We start from the raw sequence: 20,268 nt of genomic DNA, 5'->3' as shown, positions 1-20,268 counted from the left end.
TTCTTATTTGTTTTATTTGGAGCACAAAATATAATTACACCTTGAGATATACAAATCACATTTGCACCATTTTGTGTACCGTTTCAAAGAAAGATGCTTCAAAAAAACATAATATTAAATTGCTAATATTTTTTTAAATAAATAAAATTAACCAAACTCTAAAAAAAAAACAAATTTGCAAATGTCTTCTACTCTTTGTGTTCTTTGTTTTCACGTCCTGAGAATGAAGTTTGTGTCGTGATGATGACAGAAATCAATGATATGGGTTCATGAACACCTAATATGCCCCGTTCTTTTCAACTGAGCAGTTTGTGCTTTCATTTACTGTACTGCATAGTGACTAGAGACCTGTACTGGGTTGAGACATTTAAAATGAAACTGCAAAATCTATATAGTAAATTCAAATTTGCAATGTGGAATGAAATAATATCAGGGCATTGGTGTGACAAGGCATGCATTATAAGTGAAATTAAAATGGATAAGGCTAACTAACATTTTTCCTTTACACAAGGACAATAACCTTCTTTAGATGCATAACATTAAGATTTCGTTATGCAAGAACCTGAAATCTGGGGACGTTTTATTCCAAAAAAAGTGTGCTAGAGTTCATCTTCTCCACCACAATTCCCTGTGATCATTTAGCAAATTAATTAGCAATTGTTGAGATAACTTCATTTCAGTAACAGCTGGAAAAGGACCACTTTATAAAAACACGTTTATATTATTCCCTAAACTACCTATAATAAGTTAAATTGCTTGTTCTTAAATAAATCAATATATGAATTCCTTTAGTAATAACCCTCGAGACAAAGAGTCCTCCCTTGTAAAACCGTAGAGATCAGAACAAAAAATAAAGGGTCTATTTTTCTGGAATGTAAATTGTCTTCAAAAAGTCTACTACAAAAAAAAACTTGCTAACTCACAGACAGTGTACACACATGCCATTTAAGGTGTCCATACACAGACAAATAGCACCCTGCTTCTCCTTAGAGCTGCAACATTAATATCAGAGTTGTCCGTCAGTGCTCTTGTCTCTGGCCCAGGTTCGGGCAGGTTGTTGGAAGAATCAGATACTGCATGTGATAGCAGGCCAGAGGTAAATACAGGTGCTTTTGAAGCTTTCCTTTTGTTTCCTTTCAAAATGCTTCATGACACACACACACACACACACAGCGATACATGGTCCAGTCTGGTGCTGTTAGCTATAAGGAGCTGTAGTTGTGGGTGAAGTTATGTGCTGTGCCTCTGGAGTAGATGGCTGGTCTTTGGACATTTTTGTACCCCGTCCTTTTCATCCACCTGGATGAAAAAGGGACTGAGAAATGGCGAGGGGGCAGTGGGGGGTGGGGGGCTCAGGAAGGGAAAGTTATACATGGTCGCTAGTGATAAATTTTCCATTCTCCCTTCCCTCTTAATGCCAAAGGAGGGGCTAAGTGAAGCAGTGGTCGGGGGTAGATTGGGGTGCTTTGCTACATCGGGGGAACAACCAGGCCCGTCATCGCTGGAGAGAAAAAAATATACAAAATCTATGATTCTAATCAATCAGGTTCTTGCATTATTGTACATCCAGCAACTTTTTTTTTCTGTCTTGTTGAGTCAAAGCTTGCGAGCGGTTAGTAGAAGGGGGTTAGACTGCATTGGTGAGTTCAGACAGGGGGGTCAGATAGTGAGTTGGATGGCTACCTCTGAAGCTGTTCCCCCCTGAGGCGGGGCAGGCCGGGGAGGGGGAGCCCTGGGGCCTGAGGACGGGAGCAAAAGCACTCTTCTGTTTAGCAGCAGACGGGAAGGAGGAGAAAGGCAAGAGGGACGATGAGGAGCTGGAGCTTCCTGGTATGGTGGGGCTGGATGGCATTACTGTGGAAGAGAGAGCAACGGTCAGTCTCAAGTCTGAATATCACAGCAGAAATGTATAGATGATGATAAGGTCTTACTGTAGGGAGAGCCTGTGGGGGAGGCGCTGCTGAAACCAGGAGAGCCAGGTACTCCTAGACTGGTCATGGGAACCGTCCCATAGCCTCCGGTCATCCCTCCGCTGCCCCCGTAGCTCGACTGCTGAGGAGTGGAGGCTGATGGGTAACCCCTCGGAGACAAACTGCTGGAATTTCTAATGTAACCTGAAGCAGCGATGAAAAGGTTGGGTCAGTTCTGAGCTTCATTAGTGAACAAAAAAGGAAGCATTGAATGTCTCATTCTGCTCACCTTGGCTGCTCTGTCCGTGATCCCCGATGCTGACGCCTAACTGGGAGGGATAGGAGCCCAGGCCCATGACGCTGCCGTGGGCTGGCGAGCTGGGCAGTGCCTGCAGCTGACTGTGAGGACGGGGAACGCTGTAGAGCGCCTCGGCGATGTCGGCCGCACGTTTCAGCAGCATATCCTGCAGAAGACACAGTGACACAGGAATTAGCAGCGGCTCGCAGTGTCACAGATACAGGGAGAGGCCAGTTACTTTTTTTTTTTAAGGCTGTCAAGATGTTACCTGTGTAAAACCACATATCTATAACCTGACAGGAAACAGGTGAGCATTAAAGTTGAGTATGTCTGAGCTGTGTCCAATTAGTACACTCTGCTTTTTGGCAGCTGAGTCAAAGCTAAGATGTTGAAGCTTACTGACACACTAACACTGAGAAACTTACCAAACAGTCCCTGCTAGGAGCTTCATGCAATCAAAAGCCCTGGATAATCTGGATAAAAGCCCAGTAAATATTCACTCTGATGGATTGCCTATCTCAAGCAGGTTTATTAATTAATGGTATGCTTTGGATAATGGTCAGCAGTAACACAATTAATATTTACATGCAAAACATTGGTGTAGTCTTTTTTTTAATATCTGCACGTTTTATATATACCAATACGTCAGTTTAAAGTATTTAGGATAGGGCTGTCAATCAATTAAAACACTGAATCGGGATAAATCTAAAAATTAAATCGCACATTTTTTATCTGTTCAAAATGTACCTTAAAGGGAAATTTGTCGAGTATTTAATTATCAACATGGAAGTGGACAAATATGCTGCTTTATGGAAACGTATGTATATATTTATTATTGGAAATCAATTAACAACACAAAACAATGACAAATATTGTCCAGAAACCCTCACAGGTACTGCATTTAGCACAAAATATGCTTAAATCCTAACATGGCAAACTGCAGCCCAACAGGCAACAACAGCTGTCAGTGTGTCAGTGTGCTGACTTGACTATGACTTGCCCCAAACTGCATGTGATTATCATAAAGTGGGCATGTCTGTAAAGGAGAGACTCGTGGGTACCCATAGAACCCATTTTCATTCACATATCTTGAGGTCAGAGGTCAAGGAACCCTTTTGAAAATGGCCACGACAGTTTTTCCTCGACAAAATTTAGTGCAAGTTTGGAGCATTATTTAGCCTCCTTCCCAACAAGCTCGTATTGGTTGGTACCAATGGATTTTTTTGTTTCATATGATGCAAGTATCTTTACTCTAGCTTTAAAACTGAGCCTGCTACAACCTAAAAATCTCAAGTTGCGTTAATGCGTTAAAGAAATTAGTGGCGTTAAAACAAATTTGCGTTAATGCGTTAACTTTGACAGCCCTAATTTGGGAAATTGTACCAGAGCTGCTGCTGTTTACCTGATTACTGTGTGGATTTCCGTACAGGGCCTCCACAAGATCTGCCGCTCTCTTCAGGAGGATCTCCTGCAAAGAACAAAATTTATTACATTAATATCTTGATAAGAGCACACACAGTTCCTTGAAAAAAAATATCATGAGCAGTCTTTTATTTCGGAGTCTCTAACCTTGGCTAGTTTCTCTGGGTCACCAGGATGTCGAGGAATGACCTTTTGAAGGCGCTGGAAACCGTAGTCTATAGTTGGCTCATTTAGGGCTGAAATAGAATAAAAAATCAAATCAAATCTTGAGTAAAGTTCATTAAAACACCTTCAGACTGTGAAAAACCTGTGTGCCATTGTGAAGTCTAAACAAAGCACACAGTGGGTTGTGTAAATACCTGTGTAGATGAAGCGTCCGGGCGCTCCCTTGCAGAACTGTTTGGATTTATATGACAGTGTGACCTCCACGACCCCGGGGATGTGTCGAGGAGGCGTCTGGACACGGATAGCGTGCGGCGTGATCAGCTGCGAAACAGGACGGAAATCGTGTCACAAAACAGCAACAAATTATTTCCCCCCATGCCTTGTAAATATTTAGGCTAACACAAGATTAATTTGTGTAGACGGCCCATAAATCATCTAAATAATGAGACAAGCCATATGCTATATATATCATTTCAAAATACGCTTCAGACTGCAACATCATTAGCGAGATGTTTTGGAGACAATTCCTACCTCGCTCCACACGAGCATGCTGCCAAACACCACCTGCAGCCCGTCAAAGAAGTTCTCCCCGATGACGATGACCATGGCGCCGCCGGTGGTCCAGCCCTCACTGGGACTGATGGCTTTGATACACGGGGTGGCTGGACACGAGAGAAAAGCAAGAGTTACTCCGACAGTTTCAATGCAGGATGAACACCGATTTAAGAGTAGATAGAGCATGCTTCAAATCTGTTTCATGTGGGGAATGTGTTGAAAGTGCTTTTTAGTTTAGACATCGTTCAGGCCAGAACTAAAAAGTTAATTAAAAAGCTAACATTATTTCATGGATACTTAAAGGTGCAGTATGTAGGATTTGGTGGTATCTAACGGTGAGGTTGCAGACTGCAACCAACTGAAACTTCTCTCGTGTGCCAAGTGTGTAGAAGAACTAAGATGGCCAACATGAAAATGTAAATGGCTCTCTCTAGAGCAAGTGTTTGGTTTGTCCATTCTGGGCTACTGTAGAAACATGGTGGCCGGCTCCATGAAGAGGACCCGCTCCCTATGTAGATATAAACAGCTCATTCTAAGGTAACGAAAACACAACAATTCTTATTTTCAGATGATTATACACTAAAGAAAACATACTTATTAATATTATATTCTATTTCTGCCGCCTAATTGTTACACACTGTTCCTTTAATTATATCTGTGTCTTTTATCCATGGTTAACACCACAAGCTGCATGAAGAACCCGATGTTAGATACATATCAAATGTAGGTCAACAATCACATGACCTGCACTCATATACAGCAGTAAAATACATGTGTGAAATACAGAGTACACAGGCATAGTGTTAGAAAAGTATTCAGATCCTTTACTTGAGTAAAAGTAATGATACAACAGTGTAAAAATACATCCGGTCCTTCAGTTAAATCTTACTTAAGTAAAAATATGGAAGTATTATCAGCAAAATGTACTAAAAGTTAATGCACTAACATGCAGGAAATGGATCCTGTGAGAGTTGTGTTATTATGATGGCTGTGTATTGTCAAGATTGTGGCGATTACGATTCAATATATTGTAATATATTGCAATTTTTTAAATCAAATTTTAGGAAAACTGTCATGGTATAAAGACCACACCACCATATGCATAAAATCTGAGTAAAGAAAGTTGACTTTTTCATGCAATCAGAACAGTGGGATCTGCATTTATCACCGTCTCTGTAACAACCAACATCACAGCACCACTGTGAGAGGGCACATCTTTTTACAAATTAAATAAAGTATTGACTGAGTTCATCTTTGCATGTAAACTGTTAATTAAAAATCGATAGTGTTTTTTTAGAATCGACAGTATCACAAAACATAATATAATGTTTTTTATATTTTCTTACACCTCTAGTTATTATTGGATTATAATTATTGATGCATAAATGTGTAAAGGGTATTCTAATGTTCAGGCTAGCTGCTGTGCTGCGTATTATACAGTAGATATACTACTTTATATAGTACTGGGTAGTTATTCTGAAGTATAACAGTCCATCGTATGTTTTGTATGTAAAATATGAATCGACAAAGTAACTTGGTAATACAGCTGTCAGATAGATATAGTGTAGTAAAAAAGTACATCTCACTATGAAATGAGATATATAATAGCAATAACTCAATAACTTGAGTAAATTCACTTAGTTGCAGTACGGGCAAATGTAATGTGTGTTAATGTGACTTGTTGACTTACAACTGGAAAAAAATCTATATTCAATTTCATGCTTAAAGATATGGATTTAAGATAAGATGTTATTATCATCTCTGCTTTATGTGAAGACAAGTATTTAATGAATGCATTAATTAGCTCAGTTAATGACCTCACTGGTTATGTTTGATATATCACAGTGATTATAAATGGACATTAAGCAACTCTAGTACCTGCTGTTACAGTATGTGAGTGTGAATGATGAAGTAGACGTGTAATAAAATATGATAAAAAAGATAAATGGGGTGTGACATTGTATTGTTGAAGTGTGAGTTTCTCACCATATTCCATAGAATTCTCCACAGACTCTCCTGGCTCCAGTCTGCGGGCCCTCCGACCGTGTTTGGAGTTGTTGTGGACGAACATGTTGTCGGACACGGCTAGGACGTGGCCGTCTACGCACACAGTGGTGGACAAGACCACCTGAAAGAGAGAGAGAGAGAGAGGGGGGAGACAGATGAGTGTGTGTGTTCAAAACTCGGACAGCACGCTGGGAGTCACAATCTCTGGTTACAACAGCAAAATCCCTCAGCGATACTTTGCTTCAGCATATACAGGTGATAGTAATATTTCTCAATAGGTAATGTGACATCACTGGGATCTTCATAATACGCCTGCATTCTGGTGATGACACCGCTCATACACCCCTCCACTCCTCCATCAGGCCTCCATATGGCCTCTCCACTCCTAACTTTTTGATTCATACAGCATGCAGCAGGCTCATCGCTGTCTCCTCCTGATCCTTCAATGACACAAAACATATGGACCAGATCTCCCATTTTTGCCGGCCGTTAAAACACTGGATGATATATGGTGGCCCTAATTTGATTTTCTGGCCGCAACATGTGTGTGTGTCCCTTCCCACATCTGCCTCGCATGGATGACACACACATAATTAATGAGGGGATACTTTTTCTCTTTGGCTATTTATGAGTGTTGATGATGTGATACTGTTTCTGAAAGTGATAATGAGTTTGAGTGTGTGTTTTTAAAGAGTTAGAGGGAATGGGTCAGTGAGGAAAAGGTCATTTTTTTAATTGAATAGTAAACTATTTATAATGTGCATTTTTTAGAAAATCAGACAGCAAAGATAAAACCTCTCTTCGAAATAAACACATGGCAGTAATTTGCAGGTGAAGGAACGTAAGAAAGAAAAGGAGAAAAAGCATATGTGCTATAGGCGGTGGAAAGGGAGGGGGAACCTAAAGGAAAATAACTGTAAATTATCGATCAAGCAGCAGACTCCTGTCCAGCTCTGATCACCTTTTAACCCAGAGATGAGAGTCTTGGAGCGCCTGCGTGCTCATAACTTCTCAGCATGTGTCACGTCGCAGGAGTTAAAGCAAACACGGTGGAAGACAGAGGGAGCACGGAGAAGGAGGAAGGGAAGGGACGGAGCTGGGAGAAGGAGAATGCCAGACAGAGGCCGCTGGTGCTGAAAGACGGCAGAGGAAGTGGGGCGGGAGTGTCCCCTGTGACCACTTCCTGGGTCACGGAGCGTGACCTCCTCCATCTGGAGCCAATCACTCAATTCTTGACAACTTCCTGAAACACCTCAACCTATTTCCTGCGACCCGGCACCCCGACGACCGAGTCTCCCACATATCTAACTCCTTTTCGTTTATCTTTCCATCTCTCTGACTCCTTATTGATTTTTAACTTTCGCCTTTAACTCCCTCCTCTATTGTCTTCCATTGGAAAATCTTTTTCGCAGCTTTTTCTTTGTGAAAGATTGTATCATAAAGTCTACATAGAACAGACAATAAATAAATTATTCAATTGTTCTATTGAGATGGAGGGGCATGAAGGGGGTATGTTTTGCATGACTGTAAAAAAAACAAAAATTATAATTTGATTCCTATATTCAGTCCAACATGTCACCACCCTCCCTCTTCCCACTCACACACAAGCACACTAGAGCTAACCGATTAGTTATTAGGTATTAAATTAATCGCCAACTATTTTGACGATCGATTAATCAGTTTAAGTCATTTTCTAAGAAAAAAAACAGTAAAAATGTTCTGATTTTAGCTTCTTAAATGTGAATATGTTCTGGTTTCTTTCCTCCTCTATGACAGTAAACTGAATATCTTTGAGTTGTGGACAAAATATTTGAGGATGTCACCTTGGGCTTTGGGAAACACACATTTTTCATAATTTTCTTTATAGACCAAACAACTAATCAAATAATTGAGAAAATAATCAACAGATTAATCGGCAATGAAAATAATCGTAAATTGCAGCCCTAAAGCACACGCATGCATTTTTTTTCTTTCTTTTCGTACCTGAAATCTCCTCATATCCCTCGGGTTTCCCGCCGTCTTCAGACAATTCTGGTTACATTTCAGGAAAAACTTCAAGAAAAACCTGCAAAGGTAAATAAGAGGACACATGTTTGTACATCAGCGACTAAGAAATCACATGAAAGAATAATTTGCTACCCTGCAACACTGGCAGTCAAAGAAGACATTCATTATTTTTCAGAGACGGGTCTTATGGATGCTGTGTGTGTGTGTGTGTGTGTCTATATGATTACAGCACTGACATCAATCCCAGCTGTTTAGCTTCGTATTAAAGTCAATGTTATTACACTTTAAATCAAGTGATGAGAATTTGAAGCATAGTCCGGTGAAAAGTGCTGCTGTGTTTCAAAGTAAACTGGAGACAGTGATGTATGCCGGGGGACTCGGGGGACCATGGTATCCCGCAATGCCGTATTTGAACCCCCACATGGGAATGGAGAGGGAACGAAGTAGAGGCAACTACAGAGAGAGTGAAATGAGGAGGTGGAAAGAGGAAGGTAGTGATAGAGGCACAGGCACTGGTATGGACATGAATTTTGTTTTCAAGTATATGTGTCTCATTACGTATGTGAGTGTACTTTTGAGGGTGATAGGCTGTGGAGACTGAGAGGAGCTGAGAGAGAGCGGGGTGCTGATAGCCTCTGCTACACCAAAGAAAACCTGAGAGAAAGGTGGAATAAATAGGAGAGAGGGAGACTACGGAGAGAGACTCCAAATCCCAGGTGTACACAGTTCGGCAACACGGCCCGCTGCCATGGCAACGCAGCTCTGCCGCAATCCCAAAGTCCCCATGCTGAGAGGCAAAGACAGCGATGGGAAAGAGAAGGCAACAACAAGAACACATTCCATCACGGAAACACGGCGAGGAGGGAGACTTGGCAAGGTGAGATGCAGGAAAGTATATATAAAGAGGGCAGGTGCAGACGAGGCTGAGAGGATCCACACAAATCTCACGGTGAGGGAAATTAGGCAGTGTGTTAAATCAAAAGAAAAATGAGCCAGGAAGTGAAGCAGCGTTGTGATAGAATTATGGCAACTGGCAAATATATCGCCCTCAAACCAGATGTCCACTTCACTTTTCAGAGAACACCACTCCATCCATTAATGCTCCAATTAAACAAACAACAACAGTGCTGAAGAAGAATGCTGCAGCCGTTTTGGGCTCCATGTTTAGCTCCAATGCCACCCACACTGTGCTCTCTGCAAATATAAGTCATCTTTAATAGAGAGCGCTTGTTTGGAGAGGAACTTCATATTGGCCCCACAGCCCTGAACCCTCCCATCGAATACTAATCTCTCTCTCATCCTGTCAGCTTTTACTCGCTGTTGTTCCATCACTCGCTCCAGCTCTCTCCCTTGTGAACAGGACCTGGCTTCAAACTATAGCTCTCAGTTCCAACAGTGTGTCCAATATTTCTTGATTTGAGCTATTTCTTCAGAGGACAATCAATATTGTTGTTGGCAGAGGGTGGTTATAATTTATCAGCGAGAGCTCGGACCTCCAACCTCAGAGCAGCGCTAGAGACCTCGGTTTTGGGTGGAAGCATGTAAAAGTGCACATTTGTGCCGCTCCCATTTCCTTCTTTCATTTCTTTCCCCATCAGTCCTTCATCCACCATGACAGTATCGGTTTAACATGATTTTAAAATCACAATATACAGTGATGGAAAGTAACAAAGTACATTTACTCAAGTACTGAGAAAGTTTGTGACCCGGCAGCCATGTTGAGATCAGTTGAGGAAATACCAAGCACCGCCCACCAGCTGGAGCAAACTTTCTAATTTTACAGCTAAACAGTACACTGCAAGATGTTTCTGAAAACATTTGAGGCGAGAAATAGTCATTACAGTAACGGAATATTGATTTATATTTGATCAGCGCTGCCTAGTTTGACCTTTTGATCGGAGTTCGCGAGTGATTGACAGATGCCTGCGTTGATTGAACAGCCAATAGGAACACTCTCTCTCTGAGAAGACCTGTGATTGGCCAAAGTCTCCCGTCACGGGCTAGATTTTCTAAAGCCTGAAAACAGAGCCATGAGGAGGTGCAGAAGTCTAGTTTTCTCTCAGAACACTTGAATTACAATACGATGAAAGGTTATTATGGATTTTTTTCCCAATGATACCAAAAATATTTTATATATTATATATTAATTACAATTTTGACATACTTGTACTTTACTTGATTATTTCCATTTATGCTACTTTAAACTTCTACTCCACTACATTTCAGAGGGAAATATTGTACTTTATACCACAGTACATTTGTTTGACACTTTGACAAAATTTATGATATGCTTATATGGTATGATGCGGTACTATACTATTAATCAACCCAGTAGTACACAAGGTATCTCAAATTTCCTGACGAACTGCAACATTAAAATGCACTTACATGTATTTGTTAGTGATAAAAACAGAATCAAATAATATTCTATAACAATATAGGCTGACCATAACAATAACAACAATAGCTTCCAAGGAGTACTTTTTGTACTTTACGTACATTTTGCTGATAATACTTCTGTACTTTTATTTAAGTAACATTTTTAATTCAGGACTTTTACTTGTAATGGAGTAATTTTAAACTGTGGTATTTCTACTTTTACTAAAGTAAAAGATCCAAGTACTTCTTCCCCCACTGACAATATATATACAGTATATTACACAAGGAAAGTTTGTTTCCTGCCTCTGAGAAGAGACCATGATCAGAAGTCTTGTGTTTCATTTTACTGCCTCCTTTGAGGGTTATTCTGTATGCGTGTGTTATCCTGCAATGATTCTTACATTATGGCTATAGCCATCATTTATAAGGAGGGAAGTCAGCACAGAGACCACATTTTTTGGTTTTCATACCCATGTCAATGGTCTGGCTGTGGTTTAGCCACAATCGTTTCCTCGCTACTTGCTTGTCGGCCACTTAATGTTCATCTAACCAGCAGTCATCATTCATTTGACTGACTGACGTGATACAACATGCAGCGATGCCTCAGATAGCGATATCACAACCCTAATTGAGAGGTTGTCTACACACATCTCAGGCTTTGTGCACTTTCTGAGGGTTCTTGACCTTGTTTGTTGACTTCTTCTCATCATTCCCTGTTTGTATGACACCAGATGCCTCAGAAACACACACTCACATGCATGCATGCACACTCTAATACACCAACACCCCCCACCTTTACTCCCCCCTCCCAAAAACCCATTGAGTCAACTTTTCACCCCCCTCAGTTCGGACGCACACAGCTGCAAATGCTGAAATTAAAGCGAGACATTGACGCATATATTAGCATGCATTAGCCGCTTCCCCCTGCCCACTTAACATGCAAATCTCCCAGCCCCGTCGCCTCGCACCTTCTGCCACACATTCATTTGCTGAATTATAATTAGACTAATCTTGCATAATTAATAAGAAGTCGAGGACCCTCTGTTTTTTATCCCCCTCCTCTATTGTGGTTGCAAAAGTTTAATATTGCCGTTGTTTGTTTTTGTTTTGGTAATGTAATACACCCACACACACCTCCCCATCCAGAGGGAAGAGACGAGGAGAACATGCAGAGAATCGGAGGTGATCTTCATGTCACGGGGAAATTGCAGAGAAAGGCTGTTTTCAAAGAACTCCAGTAGCTTACGCGTGTTTTATATTTAATGTGTGTCTTGTTCTTTACATTCACAGAATACTCTGGTCCATAAAGCAGCTGTAAAATGGAGATACTGTTTGTTTAAAACACTGTTAAGTGAGTCACATAGTGCAAATAAAGATAATGGGAAACATGTTTCAACTTTTAAACTGTTATATGAGTCTGTATTTATGTGTTTTTCAATCACTAATAATACAGAATGTCTTCCTGTCACAGTAGATTACTAACAAATATGACACCGAAACTTGATAAGCGCAAACTCCTCATGATTTTTGCTCGATGACAAATTTAAGATGTAATTGAATTTCACAGACTTTACTGTGGCCAGCAGGTTTTATCTTCCACAACATCTCCCCTCCACGACACACTTAAGACAGGAAACACAAACAAAACATAGACCCGAGCCTTAAACCTCGGGATCGTTTTCCACTGTGGCACCACAGGGAGTCTGTTTTTTCTTTTCTGTCTTCACTTCTGCATCTCTGTCAAAGCCTCCGATCCCTTTTGTCTGCATCTGCTTCGGTTCCCAAGACTAAACACAGGCCTCGCAGCGTGAGGCCGACCATCCCCAATGTTGACAACACGCTTAACTAAAACTAGTTTGACCAACCAGCAAGTCGCGACACTAAAAACAATAGCAGAAATGCAGTTTGTGTAAATATTTCGCCCCTCAGTGTTGACCCTCAGTTTCACGTTTCTCAGTCCGTCAGGGCATCTGTTACACATAAGTGTTACACACTGGGCTCTACATGTGGCCTTAATCATGCAACGAGCACCTAAGCAGCACAGGACCCCTAACAAAAATTTTCATAGGCATTCATCAGCACTAATCACTGTTGACATAAACTGCCTTTTCACATAGACATAAAACACGTCGCCCTCTGTGCTCATTGTAAATGAAGGTTTACTGGTACCAGCGGCTCTTGAAGCATGTCATGCAAAAAGGCTTTAACGCAGAGTTCAAGTTAGTTAGTGGCACGGCTAGAAAACTTTCTCTGCTCGTCTCCTTTTCTGGGATCTGCCTTTGGCCTTCATATTTTTGGGTTACCGCACCAAAGATGACAAATTTATGCTTTAATACAAAAATATAGGAGGGGAAATTTGAAGGAGAAGAATGAGGAGGAGGAGATTGTCGTAATTTTTGTTCAGCAGACGTGGATGCCCTGCTGCTCAGAGGTAGAGACAGAAAAAAAGAGCTTCTCCTCTTCATCCTCTTCATCCTCTTCATCCATGTAACTCCAACCCCCTCCATAATGCTCAATAGGTATTGATTGTAAGAAATAAGAAGAGAGAGCGGGATATAGAGGAAGAGAAAGACGGAGAAGAGGGGATGCAAAGACAGAGGAAGAGAGGGAGAATGTTGATGTCCTGTATTCAGGGCCATCACTCATCAGATACCCTCCCTCCATCCCCCCCAACACTGAAAAAACAAAACAGTGTCCTGACATCGCAGTGGAGGGGAGCTGAGGGGAGGGCAGGGAGGGTGGGAGGAAAATTAGGAAACCAGATGTGAAGCATTAAAACATACTGACATGCTGAGGGCCTTCCTCTGCCACACTCACACACTGAGAGCACTAACTCATGCAGCAGGCCCACATATACGTACGCATGCATATGTCACACGCTGGCTGTGCAAACCACACACACATTCATGCGTGATATTGCGGGAAAATACACAAAGACTTTGCAAGCAACCATGTGTGCACAATCAATCATGCAAAATTAGCAAAAATGATGCCTCAAAAATAAATGTCTAAAAGTCATATGTTTGCACGCGCAAGCTGATGTTTAATAAAACATGCCGCAGCTCGTGGCTATGTACGCTAGGATTTGGATAAACCAGTGTTGACCTAAGAATGTTTCACGGCGAAGCACAAACCTACAGATGGGTCACCACGCATCAGTGTATGGATATGCATCCAATTAGTACATGTACCCGGGCCGAGGAACGGCTGGGGGGGGAGGGATGGAGGTGTTTTGTTTTCCTCCATGGGGAGAGCTGTGTTTGGGGGATGGAGCGGGGAGGTGAGGGGGGGATAGTAATAAATACCCCTGGACCCGGGTCCCCTGGCAGACTGGAAGCTAGACTGGTCACCAGGGTTAACACCCGGGGCACATGACCTTTGACATTGCTAATGGGGCACAGAAAACCCTCCACGAACTGATACCCCCTCTGTCGCATACCACCACAGGACCTTTCACACCAACCTCCCAGTCCAGCCCCCTCCTCCTCCTCCTCCTAAAACATACAGGGATATCTGTGGCATCAGCTTCACTCGCCTTTCACCAGCCAAACTGACTCCATGCTCGTCTTTTCTCCCTTTTTTATAACAGCTTGTATAACGCACAACTAGTCATCAATTAAACAGCTGTAGCTTTCCTGATTTTTACATGATTGTTACAAATGAAACCTCTATCCACAAACTACATCTTAGCAACATTACCCTGATGTCTAATAGTCTCTCAGTGACATCAGTACTTATCCTGTATGACTTTAAAGGCACAAGGGGTTTCCTAAAAAAGAACGTATAGACTGATACAAAAATAATTCCTCTCAGTCATCACTTATGACCCACTAGAAGTGCATAGCGGTGTTTGTATCTGCAGAGACCCTGCACGCAGCTTGTGTTTTCTTATTTTGCTGTGTTCGGGACGCTTCTGGGCATCAACCTCGAAATGTAAATTGTAGCAACCAGAAGCTACAATAATGGCGGATACAGCGCCGAGAAAAAAAAGGAAATATATCGAGGCGAAATGCCAAGCGGACAAAGCTCGTCCAACTTTTAATGCTGCATTTACAAACCACAACTGACAAATCCTCCTCACTGTACCTTTAAACAGCATCTGTACTCTCACATGTTGACATGCACCTCTAACCAGCCAAGTACAATAGAGTGGTGGAGAATGATCTTTTACTCAAGTAAAAGATGAATGTCTGAATGATGAATGTGTGTTTTGGGTGTAAAAATCTTAAGTAACCAGTAACTACAGCTGTCAAATAAACACGGTGGAGTAAAATGTACGATATTTGACTTGAAGAAAATGGAAATACTCGTACTTAAAGTAGGTCAAATTACACATAAGCATAGTAGTTGAGTAAATATACTTAGTTACTTTCCACCACTGGTTAAATACCAGTTTATTGATCAGAAGGGCTGAGCATTAACTCTTTGGTAGCGACTGCTGCACTTAGTATCGAAAACTGTAATGCCACATCAGATTCATAGTCTTGGTTTCTCAGATAATTACTAATTTAGATAATAACTTGTATTATATTCAGGCACAGTTGTTGTCTGGCTGCTTGTGTGTAGACAAAACTTAACATTTGAGAAGTTTAGAAGTTTTCTAAATAGAAAAAAATAGAAAAAACATGACATTCCTTTAGGTAAGGAATCGGAAAACGTATCGTTTTAATAAACTCAGCTGAAATAGCTTCACTATATAAAATAAATTCAAAAACCCTATGTTATTGATCAAGAGAATCAGTGGGGAAATGGCCTCAGGCAGACAGCGAGCACATGGGGGAACACAGCTCTTTATAAATGTTTCTGGTGGATTGGCTGTGCCCCTCCTGGCCTCTTCTCCGTTGCCTCCCAGGCTGGCTTCACCCCTGCAACCTCGGCCCCAGCCCACCCCGCCTCTAAACTTGAGAACTGTGACAAAGCCAAACATTTAAACCACTAGTGCTGATTTATAGAGCTTGGTAGCGCTGTAAAACCTTCAGGCTTGCCACCGCAAAAGTGACTGAGGCACGGTGGAGCTGCGAGGAAGAAGAGGGCTGAGGGGAGGAAAGCGGAGTGATGGGAAGGGTACACAAGAGGCACTCGAGCGTTTCAACGAGGTTTCTCCTGGGTGCTAAAGTGTTTTACTGTGTAACCTCTTGCTAGCTGATAAATGTGCATCTCAACAAATTTAAAATGAATTAATGTTTCAGTCTCCCGAGCTCAGCCAAAAGCAGAGATTGCATACCGAGCTCGGCCGCACGGGACTTGCGGTCAGCCTGCCAAATAGATGGATATGGATAGATATTCAGAGTCTGGAGAACATGAATTCACAACCAGGACGGGGAATAGAAGTCCCATCAGTGGCCTCACCTCTCCCAGCATGCTTGGTGTGTCCTGAGGGACGAGGATTCAAAATATACTGTCAAATGGAGACACGGAGCACCCTCTACAGCTGAAGACATTTCAAACATACCAGGAGGTCATCTGCAATACACCAACAGTAATCTCGCTTTCTCAATAGCCTTTCAATCAATCAGCCACTAATCAGATTTACCAATACCGTGTGTATATCAAAGCTCGACCCGAACCTCTCTCAGAGAAGAACAATGAATCTGGGATGGATGCCACCGAGAGGGAGAGGAGAGGAGAGAGAAGCAACAACAGAAGGAGAAGAGATGTCTTCTTAATTAGCCAGTAATGATAAGATCTGACAAACAACATCTGTTTCCAGAAAGAGAGAGAAGGGGGGGGGGGAGGCAGAGAGGGGGAGGGAAGGAGAGGGCGGGAGAGAGGGATAGGAAGGAGGACGAAAGAGAGAGAGAGAAGCAGCTGAGAAACTTGTGAAGCCTAGACAACAGGGACCTGCTTGTAAGAAAGTAGAGGGGGAGCGGTGGGGATGTGTATGGGAGGGAACGCTGTGTAGCGTGACACAATAGAAGAACAGAGGATGAGAAGTATAACGGAAGTGAGAGAAAGACAGAAAGGGGAGAAGAATCTGACAGGGTTGAGGGAGTCGAAGAGCCAGGACGAATATGACAGACAGGGGGAGGAAAACAGATCTGGAAAGGAGCTGAGAGATAGATAGACAGACGCAGGAGAAGGTGAGCTGGGTAATGGTGCTGCAGGAGGAGGAGGAGAGGAGGAAGAACGTGTGAAGAGAGGGGAATGGAATCACTCAGAGGTCCAGGGCGCAGTAATTTACTGTCCGTGGCTAATACACAGCAAATGTGTGGAGCCGAGGACTGGGAGAGGAGAGCCGGGTGGTGGGGAGGCTGAAGGGAGGGCACGCCGACTGTTGGGGCTCTCAGCATGCATGCTGGGAGCCTGTCAGCAGTCACATCACCCCCTGCCCTCAGCCCTGACAGATTCATCAGGACCATTACACACACACACACACACACACACGCACGCACGTACGCACACGCTACATGCATCCAAAAGACGATAGTGACATTGCAATTGCTGTAACTTTTCCTCCATGATGAGGAAAACACAACATCTGCTGCGTTAATGATTCAGCCAGCGAAACACAAAAGAGCCGGCGAAGATTTCTGCTTTGCTTTAACTTTATATACTGCAGCTCAGTGCATAAGTCTATCCTGCAGTCTGCAACATATAGAGTGGTGCAGGAATGAGTCCTAAAACCAGGAAATGAGTTAGCATTTTAGCACTTCCAGTTCCCTCTTCTGGAAGTCAATGAGTTTTTTGAATGGGTTTTTAGTTAGATGGCTGAAATAAGGTCTGTGGTTAACACACGCTTAAGGCTTCAGAAGGCAGATGTTTCTGGTATCATTGGGCATAAATTCCATAATAACCTTTCAGCATATTGTAATTCAAGTGCTCTGAGAGATAACTAGACTTCTGCACCTCCTCATGGCTCTGTTTTCAGGCTTTAAAAGATCTGACGTGACGGGAGGTTTGGCCAATCACAGGTCATTTCAGAGAGAGAGTGTTCCCATTGGCTGTTCCTTTGGCTGTGCTCCGGCTGGTGGGTATTTCCTCAACTGATCTCAACATGGCTGGCCGAGTCACAAGCTTTCTCATTTTTCAGCTAAACAGTACACTACAAGGTGTTTCTGAAAACATTTGAGGCGAGAAATAGGCATTACAGTAACAGAATATTGATTCATCAGCGCTGTCTAATTTAAAAAGCTTGCCGCAGAGCTTATTTTCTGCAATAAACCAAAACCCAATAGAAAAATCCCATTGGCTTGTTATCGAGGGAACCAGCGCGATGCTAACTTCCTGGTTGGCGTACAAAAATACGTCATCCCTGCAGCACTCTATTCTTTCTTTAGCACGGAGCAATTAAAGTGCAAGTAGAAGTTAAAAATGTAGATCTATTGTATGAAAACTGTATAATAGCCTCGCCTTTGTCCATGTCCCAGAGGAGGGATAACTATTGCCTCAAGCATAAGTCAATAAGGACACTTAATCACATTTTATTTAAGGAATACTGCAGATGTGTAAATATTAGTGTTTGGAAATGTTTTCAAAAAGTGAAAGGGTGGAGAACATGTAGAGATATCTAACTCCTGGGAGAAATATAGTCTGTCCAGATTCCAGATAAAGAGACAAACAAACAAACAAGGTGGCCAGCGGGGCCGGCCCAGCACCAGGGGGCATTGTTAAGTCATTAGTGAAATTTAAGACCTTAACAGACCGATCCCCATCACACACACACACCCTACCAGCTCCACCCACAGCAGCAGCATCCAGCCAAAGAAAACAGCCCTTGTTCCTAAATACCACTGCTAACTGGCCTCTGACTCCACACACACACACACACACGAGATCCTGATTATACTGATACAAGATCCCCTTACAAAATAAATGGCAAATGCAGGAATTTCACATGAAAAATAAACCCACAAATACAAATCACACACATAACCACACAGCGCTCACTTGCCTGCGATCTGAAGTACCTCTAAATCACACTAATCTGCCCCCTTCTGATCCTCTGAGTGCCCCTACTTAATCTCTACACCGCTCAACCAAAGGTGAACCCTATTAGTGGCCAGACAAATGAGAGGGGTTGCCCCAGCTACTCTGTGAGTGCGAGGCCTTTCAGAGCGCCATTGAGCTGCAACTCAAAACTTCTAATTTGCCCCCCCTCATCCTCTCAGCATCCCACCCACTCTAAAAGTCCCCCTGCTGTTCCTCCACATTAGCCCCATTGGTAGTCCGTTCCCATTTCCTGTCAAAACATTTCTCTACTGCTCTCTGTTTCCGACTGCCCCCTCTGTAGGCTCTCTAAAAGCAAACAAACCAGGCCTTCTCCTCGTGTCAGGGTTCAAGCCACAACAGCTAACACTGGCCGAAGCGGAGCAAAGGTGACCAAACACAAACCCGGCCCATAACCTACCACTCATTATACACTTCCTGTGCACACTGGAGTCCGGGATCTTCCCAGTTCACATGAGACCACATCGCTTCGAGAGCTCCACGAAAGGTCCCTGAACTCATTTTCACCAGTCCAACTCTGAGTGAGGCTCTCACTGTTTGAAGCGGTACCTGTCAGTGGATTTGATATTCTAGACATTGCATCGTCCCTCCCTGTCTGTCTTTGTGTCATTCTCCCCCCTTGCATTGCCCCAAGGGAGGAGCCATCCCCGCGGTCCTGTGCCAGCTGCTCAGTGGTCCAGCCTGTGTGCCGCTCCGCTGTGTGAGGCGGTGTGCACTGGAGCCTCAGGGCCCTGTCGCCACGCTGCCTGGCCCCCCTGCCTGAGGGGCTCGCTGACAGGGGGTCTGGAGGGACCGGACAGTGCTACCCCACCAGGGAGAGACCTGTGACAGCGGACTGAAGGGGCCAGTGTGTCTGACTTTGTCTCTGTGCATGTATGCATGTATGTGTGGCGCACACAGGTAATTTATGCATACATATTGTGATCAGTGTGATGTGTCAGATTGTGAGAGCAATCCAGCAACACTACTACCTGATGGAGTGAAATCCAACAACTGAGTTTACTTGTTGATGATTAGTTGGAAGATTGTCATTAAAATGATATATTGCAACACAGTGTGCAAGGTATATTAAACTCCAAGTTACCGTAGCAACACATTTCATGCTACAGCAACACTTGAAGTAACAAATGTCAAAAATGGATTGCCAGCTTGCCCTGAGTAAATAAAGACACTATATGTAGTATCATCAATATATATCAGGATAGGTTGTAATCATAGACTATATATAAGAAGTGGACATAGTCACCGTGAGGTCACCCATTGGTTTGCGGAATTCGGTTTTGAAGCTTTGAGTTCGGCATTTTGGCCGTTGCCATGTTGTTTTTTTGCAAACAGAAGTGACACAAGAGGGTGGAGCAAAGTTCAACCGAATGCTGAATAAGACGTTTTTAGGCGACCAAAATGTTCTAATTAACTTTCATGAACTGAAGACACACTATGAAACGGTTGAAGTTCTAAAACGAAAACACGGACAACTCCCAGACCGGACAACGCCGTGGTAGCAACCTGTCAATCACAAGGTAGCCACGCCTTAAAGTAGACCCTCCTTTATGGTCTATTTGACTCTAAATGTGACCA

The 20,268-nt window shown here is 42.8% G+C and overlaps 1 protein-coding gene across 2 annotated transcripts in view; it reads right to left on the bottom strand.

The window, feature by feature from the left end:
• Nucleotides 1-20,268, bottom strand: part of ebf2 (EBF transcription factor 2) — a 35,055-nt gene continuing 14,787 nt past the window's right edge. The window contains exons 7-16 of one of the 2 annotated variants that reach the window (XM_037777725.1): nt 8,341-8,422; nt 6,337-6,478; nt 4,327-4,457; nt 3,990-4,116; nt 3,778-3,866; nt 3,611-3,676; nt 2,200-2,374; nt 1,932-2,114; nt 1,684-1,854; nt 1-1,501 (exon numbers count right to left, since the gene is read on the bottom strand). In XM_037777725.1, the coding sequence (XP_037633653.1) occupies nt 1,470-1,501; nt 1,684-1,854; nt 1,932-2,114; nt 2,200-2,374; nt 3,611-3,676; nt 3,778-3,866; nt 3,990-4,116; nt 4,327-4,457; nt 6,337-6,478; nt 8,341-8,422 (1,198 nt within the window). In that variant the 3' untranslated portion in view covers nt 1-1,469. Of the gene's footprint in view, nt 1,855-1,931; nt 2,115-2,199; nt 2,375-3,610; nt 3,677-3,777; nt 3,867-3,989; nt 4,117-4,326; nt 4,458-6,336; nt 6,479-8,340; nt 8,423-20,268 lie in introns of both variants that reach the window. The other variant, XM_037777724.1, reaches the window with a different exon arrangement.

The sequence above is a fragment of the Sebastes umbrosus genome, chromosome 8 (assembly GCF_015220745.1).
Source record: "Sebastes umbrosus isolate fSebUmb1 chromosome 8, fSebUmb1.pri, whole genome shotgun sequence".
NCBI classification, from domain to species: Eukaryota; Metazoa; Chordata; class Actinopteri; order Perciformes; family Sebastidae; genus Sebastes; species Sebastes umbrosus.
Note: the sequence above shows the minus strand (reverse complement) of the source record. Positions and strands in the feature narration are given on the sequence as shown.